Genomic DNA, 17,143 nt, shown 5'->3' with positions numbered 1-17,143 from the left:
AGAGACACTCCAGACAAGACACAGAGACAGCAACAGAAGAGTAGGATATGATGGAGCGAGATACACCAGTCAGACGCAAAGAGAGCAACAAAATAATAGATGGAGAGAGACACCAGACAAGACACAGAATGCAGAATGCAGAGGAGGGGTGAGCACGCAGACTGTATCACTTAAAGCTGCTTAATAGATTCAAATCACTGTGTGTGTGTGTGTGCGTGCGTATGTGTGTGTTTGTGTTTTACTATCCTTATGGGGTACAAATGGGGACATTTCGCCATTCCCCACAAGGAAAAGGGCTATTTTAGGCTTAGGGGTTAGGTTTAGGGTTAGGGTTACAATTACGGTTCGGATTAAGGTTAGGTTAGGGTTAGGGACAATAGGATTTTGAATGGGAATCAATTGTTTGGTCCCCACAAAAGTGTGTGTGAGAGAGGGAGAGAAAGAGAGGGTGTTGGGCTGATAAAAAGGGCGTTATATAAATAAATACAATATGATTGGGTACTGTGGGATTATTGAATCAGTTTGGCTCATTGGACAGGTCAAGTCTATGTTGGAAGTTGTTCAGTGTTTTTTTGCAATACACTAGATGTACTGTATGTGTTCCAGAGAAGAGAGTAGAAAGTGTTCCAGAGTAGAGAGACCCAAAGTAGCAACTGTAATTGAGTACTGGCAATGTGGGAAGGTTCAAGTTACCTGAACAATATCTAATCTCTCAATGTTCTAATCTCTCAATGATCATCTCAAAGTACACCGAATTCATGCTGTTAAATAATAATACAAATTGCCAGAGGGAAAGGCCCCCGGACCCCCCTACTGGTTTTTGGCTAAGCCCCCACCCAGTGTTTACAAATCCTACAAACATCCCCTGCACACAGCCACCATAATGACAGCATAAACATGACTTGGCATCTTCAGGGATACCTTCAAATGTCATGTGCATTCATTTAGTGGTAGGTATGCAATCTAATTTGTCTATCCAAACTAGCTAAACTGAACTGTCACATGACAATTTTTTATTTAACCAGGCAAGTCAGTTAAGAACACATTCTTATTTTCAATGACGGCCTGGGAACAGCAGGTTAACTGCCTGTTCAGGGGCAGAACAACAGATTTGTACCTTGTCAGCTCAGGGGTTTGAACTCGCAACCTTCCAGTTACTAGTCCAACGCTCTAACCACTAGGCTACCCTGCCGCCCCAATGTAACATCCAGTGTCAAGTAAGTTTGTGTTGAGCCATTTCATAAACTAGCGTCAGCTTCTGGGTGACTAGCAGGTTAGATCAAGAGACTATTTTACCTTTGGAGGATGTCTTTCTATACAAACATGTACCACTGTGCAGATATAAGCCATCGCATCAGAGTTTCATCGTCTCTTCCACTGAATGGACTAAGGGCTGGGGTTAGGCCTATAGGGATGGAAGTGGGTTGCCTACTGCCGTGTCTGAATGCTTCAGAACTGTTATGTTTGGGAGTGGATCCATTTCACCTGCTTGTCAGGATGTAATTCTAATGAACAAAATCAATCAGCACTAAATACTCATTGTACACCAGGACCAGTTGAGCCTGCTTCATGTCTGGATACTGTATTTATAAAGCTCGAGACACATCACAGCCAGTGGCATATTGGAATGGGAACAGTGCCATCTACAGTCCAAAGCTATAGGTTCATTGTCTCTGACTCGTTTCTCACGAGATCGCACATCTCCTCCAATCGTTTGTCTACTCCGTGAATTGAGACTTCTCAGTAAAGACAACCCCAGTTATCCCATTATCTATCTCCGCCTAATCAGTTATGATCAAATATAACCATTGATACCTCTTTATTTGCTGCAACTGTGCAGACACTAGAGACTACATTTCAGAGAACAACCAGATGACTTTACTGTCAATAATGGCATAAACCAACCAACACTGCACATGATATTCAAGCACAGGGTTCATTATACCACCTTCTTAGCCTAGTAGACCTATTTCGAAGTTTAGTTTATTCGGATACCCATTAGCTACTGCACATGCTGCAGCTACTCTTCCTGGGGTCCACGTAAAACATACAAATACATAACAAAGTGCAGAACAGTTATAGTCAAGAACAACATAAGTTATGACATTACATTTAAGAAAATAAGAGTTATACATTGGAAAGACACCAAGAGACAACAAAAATACTATTTACACACTATTCATACTGTATATACGTGTATATACATCCCTTGACTTATTCCACATTTCGTGCCACTGGCCTACAAACAATACTCCATAATGTCAAAGTGGAATTATGTTTTTAGACGTTTTACAAATTCATTAAAAATGAAAAGCTGAAATGTCTTGAGTCAGTAAATATTTAGCTCCTTTGTTATGGCAAGCCTAAATAAGTGCCGCAGTAAAACTGTACTTAACAAGGCACATTATGAGTTGTGTGGACTCACTCTGTGTGCAATAATAATACTTTTTGAATGACTACCTCATCTCTGTACCCACACGTACAATTATCTGTAAGGTCCCTCATTCTGGCAGTAAATTTAAAAAAAAAAATGATTCAACCACAAAGACCAGGGAGGTTTTCCAATGCCATGCAAAGAAGGGCCCCTATTGGTAGATGGGTAAAAAAGTATACATTGAATATCCCTTTGAGCATGGTGATATTATTAATTACACTTTGGATGGTGTATCAATACACCCAGTCACTACAAAGATACGGGGCGGCAGGGTAGCCTAGTGGTTAGAGCGTTGGACTAGAAACCGGAAGGTTGCAAGTTCAAACCCCCGAGCTGACAAGGTACAAATATGTCGTTCTGCCCCTGAACAGGCAGTTAACCCACTGTTCCTAGGCCGTCATTGAAAATAAGAATTTGTTCTTAACTGACTTGCCTGGTTAAATAAATGTAAAAAAAAAAATTATAATAATAATACGGGCATCCTTCCTAACTCAGTTGCAGGAGAGGTAGTTATCTACTTAGGGATTTCACCATGAGGACAATGGTGACTTTAAGAAAGTTTCAGTTTATTGGCTGTGATAGGAGAAAACTGAGGATGGATCAACAAAATTGTAGTTACTCCACAATACTAACCTGCTGAGGGGACTTGCTTCCATTCAGCCACAAGAACATTAGTGAGGTCAGGCACTGATTTGGGGCGATTAGGCCTGGCTCGCAGTCCGCGTTTTAATTCATCCCAAAGGTGTTCGATGGGCCTGAAGTCATCTACACCAATCTCGACAAACCATTTCTGTATGGAACCTTGCTTTGTTCACAGGGGCATTGTCATGCTGAATCAGGAAAAGGCCTTCCCCAAACTGTTGGCACAAAGTTGGAAGCACAGAATTGTCTAGAATGGCATTGTCAACTGTTGTTGCTCCTAGACGTTTCCACTTCTCAATAACAGCACTTACAGTTAACCTGGGCAGCTCTTGCAGGGCAGGAATTTAACAAACTGGCTTGTTGGAAAGGTGGCATCCTATGACGGTGTCACATTGAAAGTCACTGAGCTCTTCAGTAAGGCCATTCTACTGACAATGTTTGTCTATGGAGATTGCAAATAAAAAATATTCCAAAACATGCATCCTGTTTGAAATGAGACACTAAAGTAAAACTGCTAAAAATGTGGCAAATACATTTTTTGTCCTGAATACAAAGCACTATGTTTGGGGCAAATCCAATACAACACATCACAGAGTTTCACTCTTCATATTTTCAAGCAAGGTGGTGGCTGCATCATGTTATGGGCATGCTTGTCATTGGCAAAGACAAGGGACTTATTTTTTTATATAAGGAAACAGAATAGAGCTAAGCACAGGCACTGATTTCCAACAGAAACTGGGAGACAAATTCACCTTTCAACAAGTATTTGGTATTTTATTAGGATCCCCATTAGCTGTTGCAAAAGCAGTAGCTGCGCTTCCTGGGGGTCCACACAAAACATTAAACATAATACAGAATGACATAACACAGAACATAAATAGACAAGAACAGCTCAAAGGCAGAACTACATACAATAACCTAATCCACAAGGCCAAATATTCACTGGAGTTGCTTACCAAGATGACATTGAATGTTCCTGAGTGGCCTAGTTACAGTTTTGACTTAAAACTGCTTGAAAATCTATGGCAACGTTTGCAAATGATCATCAACCAACTTGACAGAGCTTAATGAATTGTGAAAAGAATAATGGGGAAATGTTTCACAATACAGGTGTGGAAAGCTCATAGAGACTTACCCATTTAGACTCACAGCTTTACTCAATGCCAAAGGTGTTTCTACAAAGTATTGACTCAGGGGTGTGAATACTTATGTAAATGAAATATTTCTGTATTTGCACAAATTTATAAAACAACAACAACACTTTGTCATTATGGGGTATTGTGTGTAGATGGATGAAAAAAAATGTTTAATATGTTTTGAATTCAGGCTGTAACACACTTTTTGTGGAATAAGTCAAGTGGTATGAATTATTTCTGAAGGCACTGTACATATTCATATTCTTATACAGTACAGTTAAAACAGATCTTCAGAAGAGGAGAGGCGCTGTGATGCAATATGTTTTTTTTCTACATCTGTTTTTTAAGCTAAACTTGCTTTTTTTGCATGTTGTTAATGTTAGTTCTTTGTGTGCAGTTAAGGGAAAGGCGTGCTGCTTTGTTTTGAGCCAGCTGCAGCTTTGCTAGGTATTTCTTTGCTGCACCTGACCATATTACCGGACAGTAATCAAGATGGGACGAGATCAGAGCCTGAATAACTAGTACAGTTGATCTAAGTGTCAAAAGCTCAAAACATATTTTTATAACATACATACCTCGCCCTATCTTCACAACGACTTTGTCAATATGACTTTGTCAATATGACCATCCAGTGTTACTCTTAGGAGTTCAGCTTCTTCATCTTGGTCAATGGTCACACCTTTTATGCACAACTCCAGTTGAGGCTAAGGTCTAAGAGAATGCTTTGAACCAAATTCAAAGCTTTTGGTTTTAGATGTATTTCAGACCAGATTATTGTTATTGACCTATTCTGACACTGACTGTAACTTCTTACCAAGAGTCTCAGTGAGGTCACTGGCTGTAAGTGCTGTTGTGTAGAGTGTGCAATCATTAGCATACATAGTCATTTTAGTTTTTTGTAAGACAGATGGCAAATTATTTGTAAAAACAGGGAAGTGAAACGGCCCAAGGCTACTGCCCTGAGGGATACCGCACTGTACATGTCTGATGTTGGAGAAGCTTCCATTGAGGAACACTCTCTGGATTATATTGGATAAGTACTTCTCCAACCATGTGATGGAAAGTCATAATAAGCTTGTTTATTCAATAACAAATTATGATCAATAACATCTAAGGCTGCACTGAAATCGAACAAAGCTAAGTTTATGGTCAAAGAACAGTAGTCTCAGAAATCCCAGACCTAGGGCTAGAAAGACTGACTTTTATTGTTTTGTGAATATCACATCAGAATTAATTTCCTCATGTGCCCAGTAATTTGAGAATAAAATTACAATAACATTTCCCCCCTAATGTTCCAGAACTCTTAGACCTATACAAATATTCAAGGGGAAAAACTGTATATTAACAAAAACTGTGAAAATAAATGTGTGGAAACTGTTTGGAAGCGCGTTTATAAAGATGCAGAGCGACATGATCATGTTATCAGCATCTGGCAAACAATCTTGGATTATCATGCGGCACTGATTGTCATAGCAATCAGTTTCTTTGCTGTCTTTTTTTATTTAATTTTGAGGCTTTGCTTTCTGTTCACCAATTGTAAAAGTTGTTGTGGAACTATAGCTGGCTACATATTAGAAGAATGACTAATGCAACACGACCAAAATGACACTGTGGAATGTCATTCTCTTCCTGTGTGGGCTTTTGCTTCCCGTGTGAATATGATTGTAGCAGCTAGCGAGCTAACGAATAGGAGCTTTTTAACGCTAGCTATCCAGCTAGCGAACACATGATAAGGGCAATGACGCAAATCTGTACAAACTGACAGTTTTTCTGCAACAAAAAGTAGATATCCACAGTGTCTTTCCAAAGAAGAAATGCCACCATCACCTGAAAACAATGATAGCCAACTGTGGTAAACTAGCCAAATGTACTAGCTAACAACCCGCAGTGGTAAGGAAAAATCCGAGATTCTTCAGCTAGCTAACGACGTTACTGCTTTACACGGAAGAGAAGAGGCACAGCTGAGCAGCGTTGATTTACATAAGGGAGCCGTCGATAAACAATTGAATACTATATAGTTATCACGAGAGGTTACCAAGTTTTCTATCTAGCCAAACACTCCGTCTCAATTCTGATAGCTAATTTAGCGTGGGCTGTTTTATTTTGATGTGGCCTAACTAGCATGCTAATCGAGCGTCCATGATGTATTTGCTGCCAAATCTCTATGTTGGCCATTCTGTTTAATTCAACACATAATGCATTTGTTTATAAGTATTATCTCGAAATGACATGTTGATGTCTTGTTTTTGGAAGCACAATGGTTGGCATATAGCTAACTGCTAACTATTTGGTTATAGCTAACGTTAGCATGTATCTAATGTTAAATGTTTTCAGTTGACAAATCAGCTAGGTAGCTTGCTATGTTTGTTGGTGGAGTGCATTGGTTGGCAAATAACGTCTGGAGGAAATTGTTAATAGCTAAAATAATATGTAGGCAGCTGCTAGCTAGCATTACCTAGCCAGCTAACTTAGATAACAGTAAAATACGTGATATTGTGTCTATCAGTCAGTAGGTAACAGGCTAGTGGGAGTAGTGTTGGCCTTGACGCTAACATTATTGCTACCAAGGGGTGATGAAAAATATAATTCCTAGTTAGTTGGGTTATTAACTAAGCTCCCGAATGGCTAATGAGTAGCTAGCTAGCTTTCTGCATTGGCTGATTCAGATACTTTAGGGTAGTAGTATACATATATATCTATGGAGTATCATTGCAGATGGTTATTCTGATAATTTCTCAGGATTCATAAAGCTTCCGGTCTCGTGAGGTTGAGGACTCCCAAGTACATATCTAAAGAAATGAGTCTAACCTAGTTACGGCTCCATCTCTGAGTAGGAGCATTATTATGATTGCCTGTGACATTAGAGCGGTGCACATTGTCTTCCTCTGAAGGATGTTATCAGGACCTACTCTTAATTTATTGACGTGTGACTCAAAATGCTGGAAATGTGTGAAGAAACCAACCAAAGCAGTTGTGATTTTTCTTCCAGATGAATGTTATTTAGTCAGTGGGTCACCACCAGTGTGCCAAAAAGTAATTCTCCAGATAAAGCAAGGATTACTTTTTTGCAAGAACTGCACAGCAAAGCAGCCCAGTTTGGAGCAAGAACATGCACAGCCTCCCTTGAGATACACTAAGGACTATACACCAGAAAGTGAAGAGGACTGTCTTCAACTGACTCATTAACTTTTCATCCTCAATGGAAGTGCCATTGTAGATACGTGAACGGGTGGCTACAACTGGATCGTCTGGAGCTCCAGCCTTAGAGGAAACCTTGGAACCCTGGGTTGGCTGCTCTGAGGGGGACAATGGGTTCCCAAGCTCTTCAGATACTGCGGCAGGGGGTGTGGGCTTCGCTCACAGGAGGCTGGTATGTGGACCCCCATCAGAGCACATTCTCCAACTGCTTCCACCTGTACCTCTGGATCTTTCTCCTGGCCTTCCCTTTCCTGCTTTACATGGTGAGTATTCATGGAGGGGACAATTTATGGTTTTGATAGATAAGAAGGGTGGAAAATTTCATTTTGACTGGTTGTCATGTTTGTCAGGCACTTTTTACATACACATTTATTAGTGCAGTATCAGCCACTATTCAGGTCAAACTAATTTTTATCATAGGACAGGAGAAAAGGATGATGTTGGTAATAAAGTGGAACAGACTACCATTTCCCCTCCCAATTCAAAACAGCATTCCTTCTCTTACTTTCTTGTTTAAGCTTTTGTGGTCAAACGTGTTAATATTTGCTCTAGTGAAGCTTGTTAGCTGTAAACCAGACATGTTATGTCCTCTCAAGCTGTCATCTTTGAAGAGTGATCCTTCCTTGTCTGTATTGTGATGCCCAATTTGTCCATGTGCCTGCCTATCTAGGTGAACCATTTGTTCATTTACTGGTATTGAGAACAAGGAATGGTTTCACTACCCTCATCATGGGCTCACCTACTTTTATTCCCAGCTCTGGACTCAATCTTTCTTCTCCCCTCTCTTGTCCTTCCGTCCAGTCTCTCCCTCCCAGCCTGGTTGTGGCAGGTGTGTACTGTGCTGTGGTGGCAGCCTTCTTCACTGTCATAAAGGCAGTGAACTTTCGCCTCCATGCCATGTTCGACCTGGGGGAGATAGTGGAGAAGAGGCAGGCCTCGCTCATAACCGACGCCCCACGGCTAGAAGAGGGGGATGATGGGTCCGGAGGCCACGACGGGAATCAGCATGGGTACTGGCGGAGATTTCCAAATCCTAATGGAATCCTTTTTTTGTTGTTAAATCATGTCAAAACAAGATGTCATTCTATGTACATCTGAGTGAAGAGGCTCATTTGTGTTGATGCCTTGAGGGCTGTTATTTCACATGATTGTGGGCAGATTTTAGTGTTATGTTTTCTCATGTTGCTATATTCCCCTCTCAGGGACAGCAATGTTGGTGTGGAGATGACTGTGTTCAGGAAGGTCAACTCAACACCTCCAGTTCGCTGCAGCTCCCAGCACTCTCTGTTTGGACTCAACCAGGTGTCGGTGAGGACTGCCTTGCATTTACGCCGCACACATACATACTCTTTCAAACATAGTTCCACGCAACAAACTGCACACTTCATGCACACTGCACAGGAACATGAAATAATTGGGTTGTTTAATCCCATACAAGTGATCTATATTCCTGTGATATTCATTCTTAATCCAACAAATGTTTTTGTTTCCCCTCAGGAGTTTTTGCCTCAGCTTGATGACAGTGGAGGCTCCAAGGGTATAGCATTAATCTAACTCCACTCTAACCGCAGTGTTGTGGTTGGTAAAGTAGATCTGACTAAGAGTTGCTGTGTTTTTTTTTAACCCAACATGGGCAACAGTGTAATTTAGGGACTGCTTCTTCTCTTCTCAGATATCAAGGATCTGATGCGAGAGCAAGGCAGCAACAACTTGATTGTCACGTCAGCACACCGGGAGATCCTCCGCCACAGCTCCCAGGACCCGATCCGTAAGCATAGCGTTACACTGGAAATAGACCTAGAATCTTTTGTCCATGTGCAAATGGTGATATAACGTTTATTTTCAATCCAACGCAAAACACGTTAGCTATGTTGATCTTTGCTTTGTCGTGTGTACTTAGTTTGGATTTTCACTTCTTTCAGATGTTGCCAACGTTGCCAACATGGTTCAGTCCTGCTTGGCTGCTGCTCTAGGAGGAGAGTTCCCTGGTCTGAGGGGAGTGGGAGCAGGGATGTCAGGGGGATTTGGTAGCTTACAACCTGGGGAGTGCATCTCCATCCCCCCCTCTCCTTCCAGTCAGGAAGACGGAGGAGAGAAGGGCCAGTTGGAAGAGATTGAGGGGATGCTGGAGCAGCTGTCCCAGCAGAGTCCCGACGAGGATGTGATTGTGATGGGAGCCTACTCCCCCCTGGGCCCCTCTGCTGAGTCGGGGAACCTGGGGGACACTCCTATCAGCCCTCTCATAAAGAGCAGTCTGAGTGAGGAGCTGAGTGAGAACCTGTTGGGGCTGGGCCTTGACCCTGTGGCCTTCGCCCCAGGAACAGAGCACCCAGGCAGCCGCAGTGGGGTGGCCTTGGCTGCTGGCTCCACAGACAGCTGCTTCAGTGGGGGTGGGGCGGCCACGGACCGCGAGACCCTCAGCACCGTCAGCAGCTACCGCAGTGAGAAGACTGACTCCACCCAGCTGGAGAGCCCTTCACTCAGCCTGCCTCGGAACATAGACGCAGGGACACCGACCTCTGCCCCAGCCCTGGGCATCAGTACCCTAGAGCCAGCAGAGGAGCCAGTGCTGCAGGGGGGAAGTGATACTGACGACCTGTCGGACAGTGAACTGCTGCGCTCCCCTGCCAAAGAGTGCTCTCTGGGCCAGGAGCTTGATAGGACACTAGTGGAAGGGGAAGATTTGCCACCTGTCCACTCAGATATTGTACAGCCCCCCTCCCTCCAGGACTCCTCTCCCTCCAGTAGTGGGCACTCCGAGTCCTGTGATTTGGACAGGAGGGTTCCCCCCCTCCCCCCTCCGAGGCAGGCCAGCTCGGTGCCGTCAGGGCTGGCCCTGGGTCTAGTGTGTTCCGAGCCTGCGTTGCCCGTCTCCTCCACCCCATTCCTGCACTCTGAGCAGTCCTCTCTGCAGGCCCAGCAGGTGGTGCGCCCCAAAGACTTGAAGCTGCTGCGGACCGGTGGCAGTAGTGTGGGCCACCGGCCTGGCCGCAGGAAAGCCCCTCGTAAGCGAGGTGGAGCGGGAAGCAGCAGCTTTGACTGCGGCTCCTACAGGCGGCACCACGGGCAGCACAGAGACTACATCCCAGTGCGCAGCCGGCTGGGGGCTAAGGCCTACAGCGAGAGCCTGTTTGAGGACTCCAGTGACGAGGATGACGGCAGTGACATGAGCGCCGGCTCAAGTCTGGGCTCCCAGAGACGCTACAGCTCTGACGACGACGACGATGACGACTCGAGTTCCTCTACCTCCTGCTACTCCCCTGACCTCGCTAACGCTGGCATTACGAACCCGCCCCCCTCCTCCACCCAGCTGCCCAACCCCAGGGAAGGAGAGTTGTCTGAGACAGCTGGGCCATCCCACTCCCAAAGGGCTCAGAGGTCAGCTAGCACGGCTAGTGCTAAAACTCACGCCAGGGTGCTCAGTATGGACGGGGCCGGTGGGGGCCACACTAACACTGTGGCCCTGCCCTCCACCATGCTGACCTCCTCCACCCCCGCTCCACGACCCCTCACCGTTTCCAAGTCAGACCTGGAGGCCCGGACCAGCCACACAGACGGCTTCCCTGGAACTCACCACCATCGCCTGGACTCTCTGGGAGGCTCCTGGGCTGGCAACCAGACGGGCTGGAGGGCCGGGGAACTGGTGGAGGAGGGAGCTGTGGGGGGAGGTGAGACATACTATTCTCTCTAACTTTGGGCCTTTATTCATAACGTGTGCTGATCTAGGATCGGATCGCCCCTGTCCATTTCATTATAATAAAAAAGTCAAAACTGATTCTAGATCAGCAAACCTTACTTTTAAACAGTCCCATTCAAGTTGGAAAGCTCTGAAATGTGTAACTGTTTCATTGAATTTTGGATTGTTTGCTATATTTACTTCATTAATCAGGGTCAGGTATTTCTAGAATTCAATCTGAAATGAACGTCCTTGTACTAATGTGAATATCTGCTGCCCCAGCTCTGGCCCCAGAGGAGGGGGGCAAGCGGGACTCGATGAGCAGTGTGAAGAGGACCCAGGCCATCCGCAGGCGACACAACGCGGGGAGCAACCCCACGCCACCCCCCTCTACCATGGGCTCCCCACCCAGGTTGGTCCAGTCAAACACTTCCACACCAGTGTGCTTGCTATACATTTGAAGTCGGAAGTTTACATACACCTTAGCCAACTACATTTAAACTGTTTTTCACAATTCCTGACATTTAATCCTAGTAAATATTCCCTGTCTTAGGTCAGTTAGGATCACCACTTTATTTTAAGAATGTAAAATGTTAGAATAGTAGTAGAGTGATTTATTTCAGCTTTTATTTCTTTCATCACATTCCCAGTGGGTCAGAAGTTTACATACACTCAATTAGTATTTGGTAGCATTGCCTTTCAGTTTTTTAAACTTGGGTCAAACATTTCAGGTAGCCTTCCACAAGCTTCCCGCAATAAGTTGGGTGAATTTTGGCCCATTCCTCCTGACAAAGCTGATGTAACTGAGTCAGGTTTGTAGGCCTCCTTGCTCACACATGCTTTTTCAGTTCTGTCCACATATTTTCTATAGGATTGAGGTCAGGGCTTTGTGATGGCCACTCCAATACCTTGCCTTTGTTGTCCTTAAGCCATGTTGCCATGACTTTGGAAGTATATGCCTGGTGTCATTGTCCATTTGGAAGACCCATTTGCGACCAAGCTTTAACTTCTTGACTGATGTCTTGAGATGTTGCTTCAATATATCCACATATTTTCCTCTCCTCATGATGCCATCAATTTTGTGAAGTGCATCAGTCCCTCCTGCAGCAAAACACCCCCACAACATGATGCCGCCACCACTGTGCTTCACGGTTGGGATGGTGTTCTTCGGCTTGCAAGCATTCCTTTTTTCCTCCAAACATAACGATGGTCATTATGGCCAAACAGTTCTATTTTTGTTTCATCAGACCAGAGGACATTTCTCCAAAAAGTACTATCTTTGTCCCCATGTGCAGTTGTTTACTGTCGTCTGGCTTTTTTAGGGTGGTTTTGGAGAATGGGCTACTTCCTTGCTAAGCGGCCTTTCAGGTTACGTCGATATAGGGCTCGTTTTACTGTGGATATAAGTCCTTTGCTGTTCTGGGATTGATTTGCACTTTTTGCACCAAAGCACATTCATCCCTAGGAGACAGAACGCGTCTCCTTCCTGAGCGGTATGACGGCTACGTGGTCCCATGGTGTTTATACTTGCGTACTACTAACCAGACTTGTGGAGGTCTACAATTTTTTTTTCTGAAGTGTTAGCTGATTTTCTTTTATTTTCCCATGATGTCAAACATAGAGGCACTGCGTTTGAAGGTAGGCCTTGAAATACATCCACGTGTACACCTCCAATTGACTCAAATGATGTCAATTTGCCTATCAGAAGCTTCTCAAGCCATGACATAATTTTCATCAATTTAGTGTATGTAAACTTCTGACCCACTGGAATTGTGATACAGTGAATTTTCTGTCTGTAAACAATTGTTGGAAAAATTACTTTTCATGAGCAAAGTAGATGTCTTAACCAACTTGCCAGAACTATAGTTTGTTAACAAGAAATTTGTGAAGTGGTTGAAATACGAGTTTTAATGACGCCAATCTAAGTGAATGTAAACTTCCGACTTCGACTGCATCTCTTATGCCAGTCACCTCCGTATGTACGTGCTCTGTAAAGCCCAGCTCCTGTCTTCCTGTAGTCTCCAGGACCTCCAGCGTGCCCGTACCTCCTCACACTCGCGGACCCGGACCCTGCCCTCTGCCTTACAGTTCGCCACCTCGCTACTGCTGCCCCGTGGGGGGGTCCACGAGGCATCTACCTTTGACGACACCACAGAGGGGGCTGTGCACTACTTTTATGACGAGGGTGGTGAGTGTGTGTGTGGTGATGCTATAGGCTGAGGCTCGCTTTAGAACCTTGGAGGGTGGGGCGGGGTGCCCTCTCTTAAATTAACCTATCCTGAAGAGAGCAAGAAATAAGCCCCATTGTTCATAGGTTTTACTGAGACATTCATGTATTTAAATTTGCAATGCAAATGATTCTGTCCTAGTTTACAATGTAGTTGTAGTCTCCATTCATTGTTGTTGCTGTGCTGGTGTTTTTCCAGGTGTGAAGAGATCGTACACGTTTGGACCTGCTGGAGGCGGTTATGAGGACCCAGTGGCGTACGTGTCTCTCTCTCTGATGCGCTTTAGGCACTTTGCCCGAAACTGATTTTGATATGTCTGACCCCTTTCCCTCTTCTCCTCTCAGGGAGCGGGAACGACAGTCCCAATCCTCCAGCTTCACTTCCACTGATGTCCAGGAGGGGGCCCCGGTGCTCACCATGCTCCAGCCCAGGCCCGTGGTTCTGCAGGGCATGCAGGTACGCAGGGTGCCCCTGGAGATGTCAGAGATGCCAGAGGTGAGGGGAAACGCCATTCGAATTCCTATTTCAACAGCTTTGTTCTGATGCTGTGTCCGTACCCATTGGATACAGTGATCACAATATAGTGGCTATATCCAGGAAAGCCAAAGTTCCAACAGCTGGGCCTAAAATAGTATATAAGAGATCATCCAAAAGATTTTGCTGTGACTCTTATGTGAATGACATTAAAAATATTTGTTGGTCTGATGTGATTAATGAGGAGCATCCAGACACCACAGTTGATGAATTTATGAAATTGCTTCTTCCAACATGCACCTGTTAAGAAACTGACTGTTAGAACTGTTAAGGCTCCATGGAATGATGAGGAATTGAATAACTGTATGGCTGAAAGAGATGGGGCAACAGGAGTGGCTCATAAGTCTGTCTGCACATCTGACTGGCTGACTTACTGTAAATTGACAAATGTGACTTAACTCAACAAAAAGAAGATTAAACTGTATTATGAAGCCAAGATCAATGATGGGAAACAACTTTGGAGTACTTTAAATGAAATTATGGGCAGTAAGACAAATTAAACTCCATCTTTCATCGAATCAGATGGCTGATTCATCACACAACCATTTGATGTTGCTAGTTATTTTAATTATTACGTCATTGGCAAAGTGGGCAAACTTAGGCAGGAAATGCCAACAACGAACAGTGAGCCATCATACTCATGTGTATATATAAAATAAAATAAAATAATAATGAAAGAAGCATTTCCAGTTTGAATTTTGTAAAGTTAGTGTGGGAGAGGTGGTTATCGATCAATAATACCAAACCTCCTGGCATTGACAACTTATATGGAAAGCTACTGAGGATGGTAGCTGACTCTATAGCCACTCCTATCTGTCATATCTTTAATCTGAGCCTAGAGAAAAGTCTTTGTCCTCCGGCCTGGAGGGAAGCCAAAGTCATTCCGCTACACAAGAGTGGTAAAGCTGCCTTTACTGGTTCTAACAGCAGACCTATAAGCTTGCTGCCAGCTCTTAGTAAACTGTTGGAAAACAGTGTTTGACTAAATACAATGCTACTTCTCTGTAAAAACAAAATAACAACAGACTTTCATCATGCTTATAGAGAAGGGCGCTCAACATGTACTCCACTGACACACATTACTGATGATTGGCTGAAAGACAATGATAATTAGATTGTGGGAGCTGTACTCTTAGATTTCAGTGCAGCCTTTGATTTTATTGACCATAACCTGTTGTTGACAATGGATGTGTTATGGCTTTTCAACCTCTGACATATTGTGGATTCAGAGCAATCTATCTAATAGAACTCTATCTAATAGAAGGGCTTTCTTTAATGGAAGCCAATGGAAACCAATGTTCTGCATCTGGCATTAAACAAAGCATGTGTGTCCATGTATGCTGAGGATTCAACCATACACCCATCAGCAACCACAGCTAAGGAAGTCACTGAAACCCTTAACAACGTCTGTTTTGGATGGGTGGCTAGTCGTAAACTGGTCCTGAACATCTCTAAAACTAAGAGTATTGTATTTGGTACAAATCTTTCCCTAAGTTCTAGACCTCAGCTGAATCTGGTCATGAATGGTGTGGCTGTCGAACAAGTTGAGACAAAATGACTTGGTGTTACCTTAGATTGTAAACTGTCGTGGTCAAAATATAGATTCAATGGTTGTAAAGATGGGGAGAGGCCTGTCCGTAATAAAGAGATGCTCTGCTTTTTTGACACCACACTCCACAAAGCAAGTCCTGCAGGCTCTAGTTTTATCTTAGCTTGATTATTAAGTGCTGCAAAGAAAGTTATAGTTAAGCTGCGGCTGGCCCAGAACAGAGCGGGACGTCTTGCTCTTCATTGTGATCAGAGGGCTGATATAAATACTATGCATGCCAGTCTCTCTTGGCTAAAAGTTGAGGAAATAGTTTGCCGAGTCAACTTCTACACAGCACTGAGACACACACGCGCACACACTTACACCAACATTTCACAGTCCCCAGGTCCAGAACACATTGAAGGAAACGCAGCGTATTATACAGAGCCATGAGTGCATAGAACTCCCTGCCATCTTATATAGTGCATGTGAACAGCAAACCTGGTTTAAAAAATAAATAAAGCGACACCTCACGGCACAACGCATCTCCCCTGTGCGACCTACTTGTTGTGTGTTTGTACTGACATGTATGTGTATCTGATCGATGCACACACACACACTACATGTTAATGTTTTTAAATGTATGTAAATTGTAAAGTATTTTGTCTAGTGTTTTTTTTCCGTTATGTCAGACCCCAGTAAGACTTGCTGTTGCTACTGGCGCCGGCTAATGGGGATCCTAATCAATCAAATCAAAGTCATGTGTTTCAGACAAATTAACCCCTGGACATTTTCTGGCATATTCCTGTAAATGTGGCTTTATTGATTTATTTTATTAATACGCATGATGTTTGACTTGAATCCCCCTCTCTGTCTCCAGTTTGACCTGGACCATGAGTCCCTGCATGAGTCCCACGAGAACACGCTGATGATCGAGGAGAAGGCCAAGCCCAAACAGTACTACCGTTTCTGGGTGCTGCCAGGGAAGTCGCTGAGGGTACGCTACGACCGCCTGGCCCTGCTGGCGCTACTGGACAGGTGAGACACAGCAGCGGGCTAGTTTATCGCAGTGGTAATATGATCCAATGTTTGTAATCTGTACTGAGGAGGAAGCCAAGGTTTGGTTAAGAGGTTATTTTCTATACTGTGGAGTGACAGTGTTAGGGTTACTGCTTTTCCCAAAAAATATAGCATTTTCTGGGAAACCTGGGCATTTTTGTAAACGTTACTGGAATTTTGCAACCCTGGATAGTAAATGACCTATCCTCCATTGTGTCTGTCCTCTAGGAACCGTGGTGTAGGAGAGAATGTGTTTGCGGTGGTGCTGGCCAGCATGGTGGCCTTCCTGGGGTTCCTGCTGCTCCTGGAGGGCTTCTTCAGGGACATCTGGGTCTTCCAGTTCTGCCTGGTCATCGCCAGCTGTCAGTACTCACTACTGAAGGTACGCGACACAAGTCATAAGGACTCAATGAAGTTCTATTCGATTCCTTTTTATTAAAACAGTTATACAGTAAAAAAAATTCAACTGCCGACACGTTTGTGGAACCGCAATAGACCAGTGTTAACTTGAAGTAAACTAATGTTCACGCTTGACATGACTCTCTCCTTCCTCAGAGTGTTCAACCAGATGCTGCCTCCCCAATGCATGTAAGTGGGTGATGTCATTCACAACCATCTGTCTTGGTCATTATCAAGTTGGTAACCTATCTATCGTTGATTCTTGTTTTTGATGGCACACCCTGATGACTGTCTGGTCTAACCCGTCAG

At 44.0% G+C, this 17,143-nt stretch overlaps 1 protein-coding gene across 2 annotated transcripts in view; it reads left to right on the top strand.

Moving 5' to 3' along the window:
* The first annotated feature begins 5,727 nt into the window (after window positions 1-5,727).
* LOC135550297 (pecanex-like protein 3) overlaps window positions 5,728-17,143 on the top strand; it is a 28,490-nt gene continuing 17,074 nt past the window's right edge. For both annotated transcript variants that reach the window (XR_010457102.1, XM_064980966.1), the window contains exons 1-13: window positions 5,728-7,673; window positions 8,212-8,420; window positions 8,613-8,718; window positions 8,908-8,947; window positions 9,083-9,178; window positions 9,333-11,078; window positions 11,369-11,498; window positions 13,105-13,274; window positions 13,513-13,570; window positions 13,659-13,809; window positions 16,257-16,414; window positions 16,664-16,817; window positions 16,991-17,023. Coding sequence is in view for 1 of the 2 variants with exons in the window: in XM_064980966.1 (XP_064837038.1) it covers window positions 7,521-7,673; window positions 8,212-8,420; window positions 8,613-8,718; window positions 8,908-8,947; window positions 9,083-9,178; window positions 9,333-11,078; window positions 11,369-11,498; window positions 13,105-13,274; window positions 13,513-13,570; window positions 13,659-13,809; window positions 16,257-16,414; window positions 16,664-16,817; window positions 16,991-17,023 (3,204 nt within the window). In the remaining variant the exon portion in view is untranslated. The remainder of the gene's footprint in view (window positions 7,674-8,211; window positions 8,421-8,612; window positions 8,719-8,907; window positions 8,948-9,082; window positions 9,179-9,332; window positions 11,079-11,368; window positions 11,499-13,104; window positions 13,275-13,512; window positions 13,571-13,658; window positions 13,810-16,256; window positions 16,415-16,663; window positions 16,818-16,990; window positions 17,024-17,143) is intronic.

This window comes from Oncorhynchus masou, chromosome 12 (genome assembly GCF_036934945.1).
Source record: "Oncorhynchus masou masou isolate Uvic2021 chromosome 12, UVic_Omas_1.1, whole genome shotgun sequence".
NCBI lineage: Eukaryota > Metazoa > Chordata > Actinopteri > Salmoniformes > Salmonidae > Oncorhynchus > Oncorhynchus masou.
Note: the sequence above shows the minus strand (reverse complement) of the source record. Positions and strands in the feature narration are given on the sequence as shown.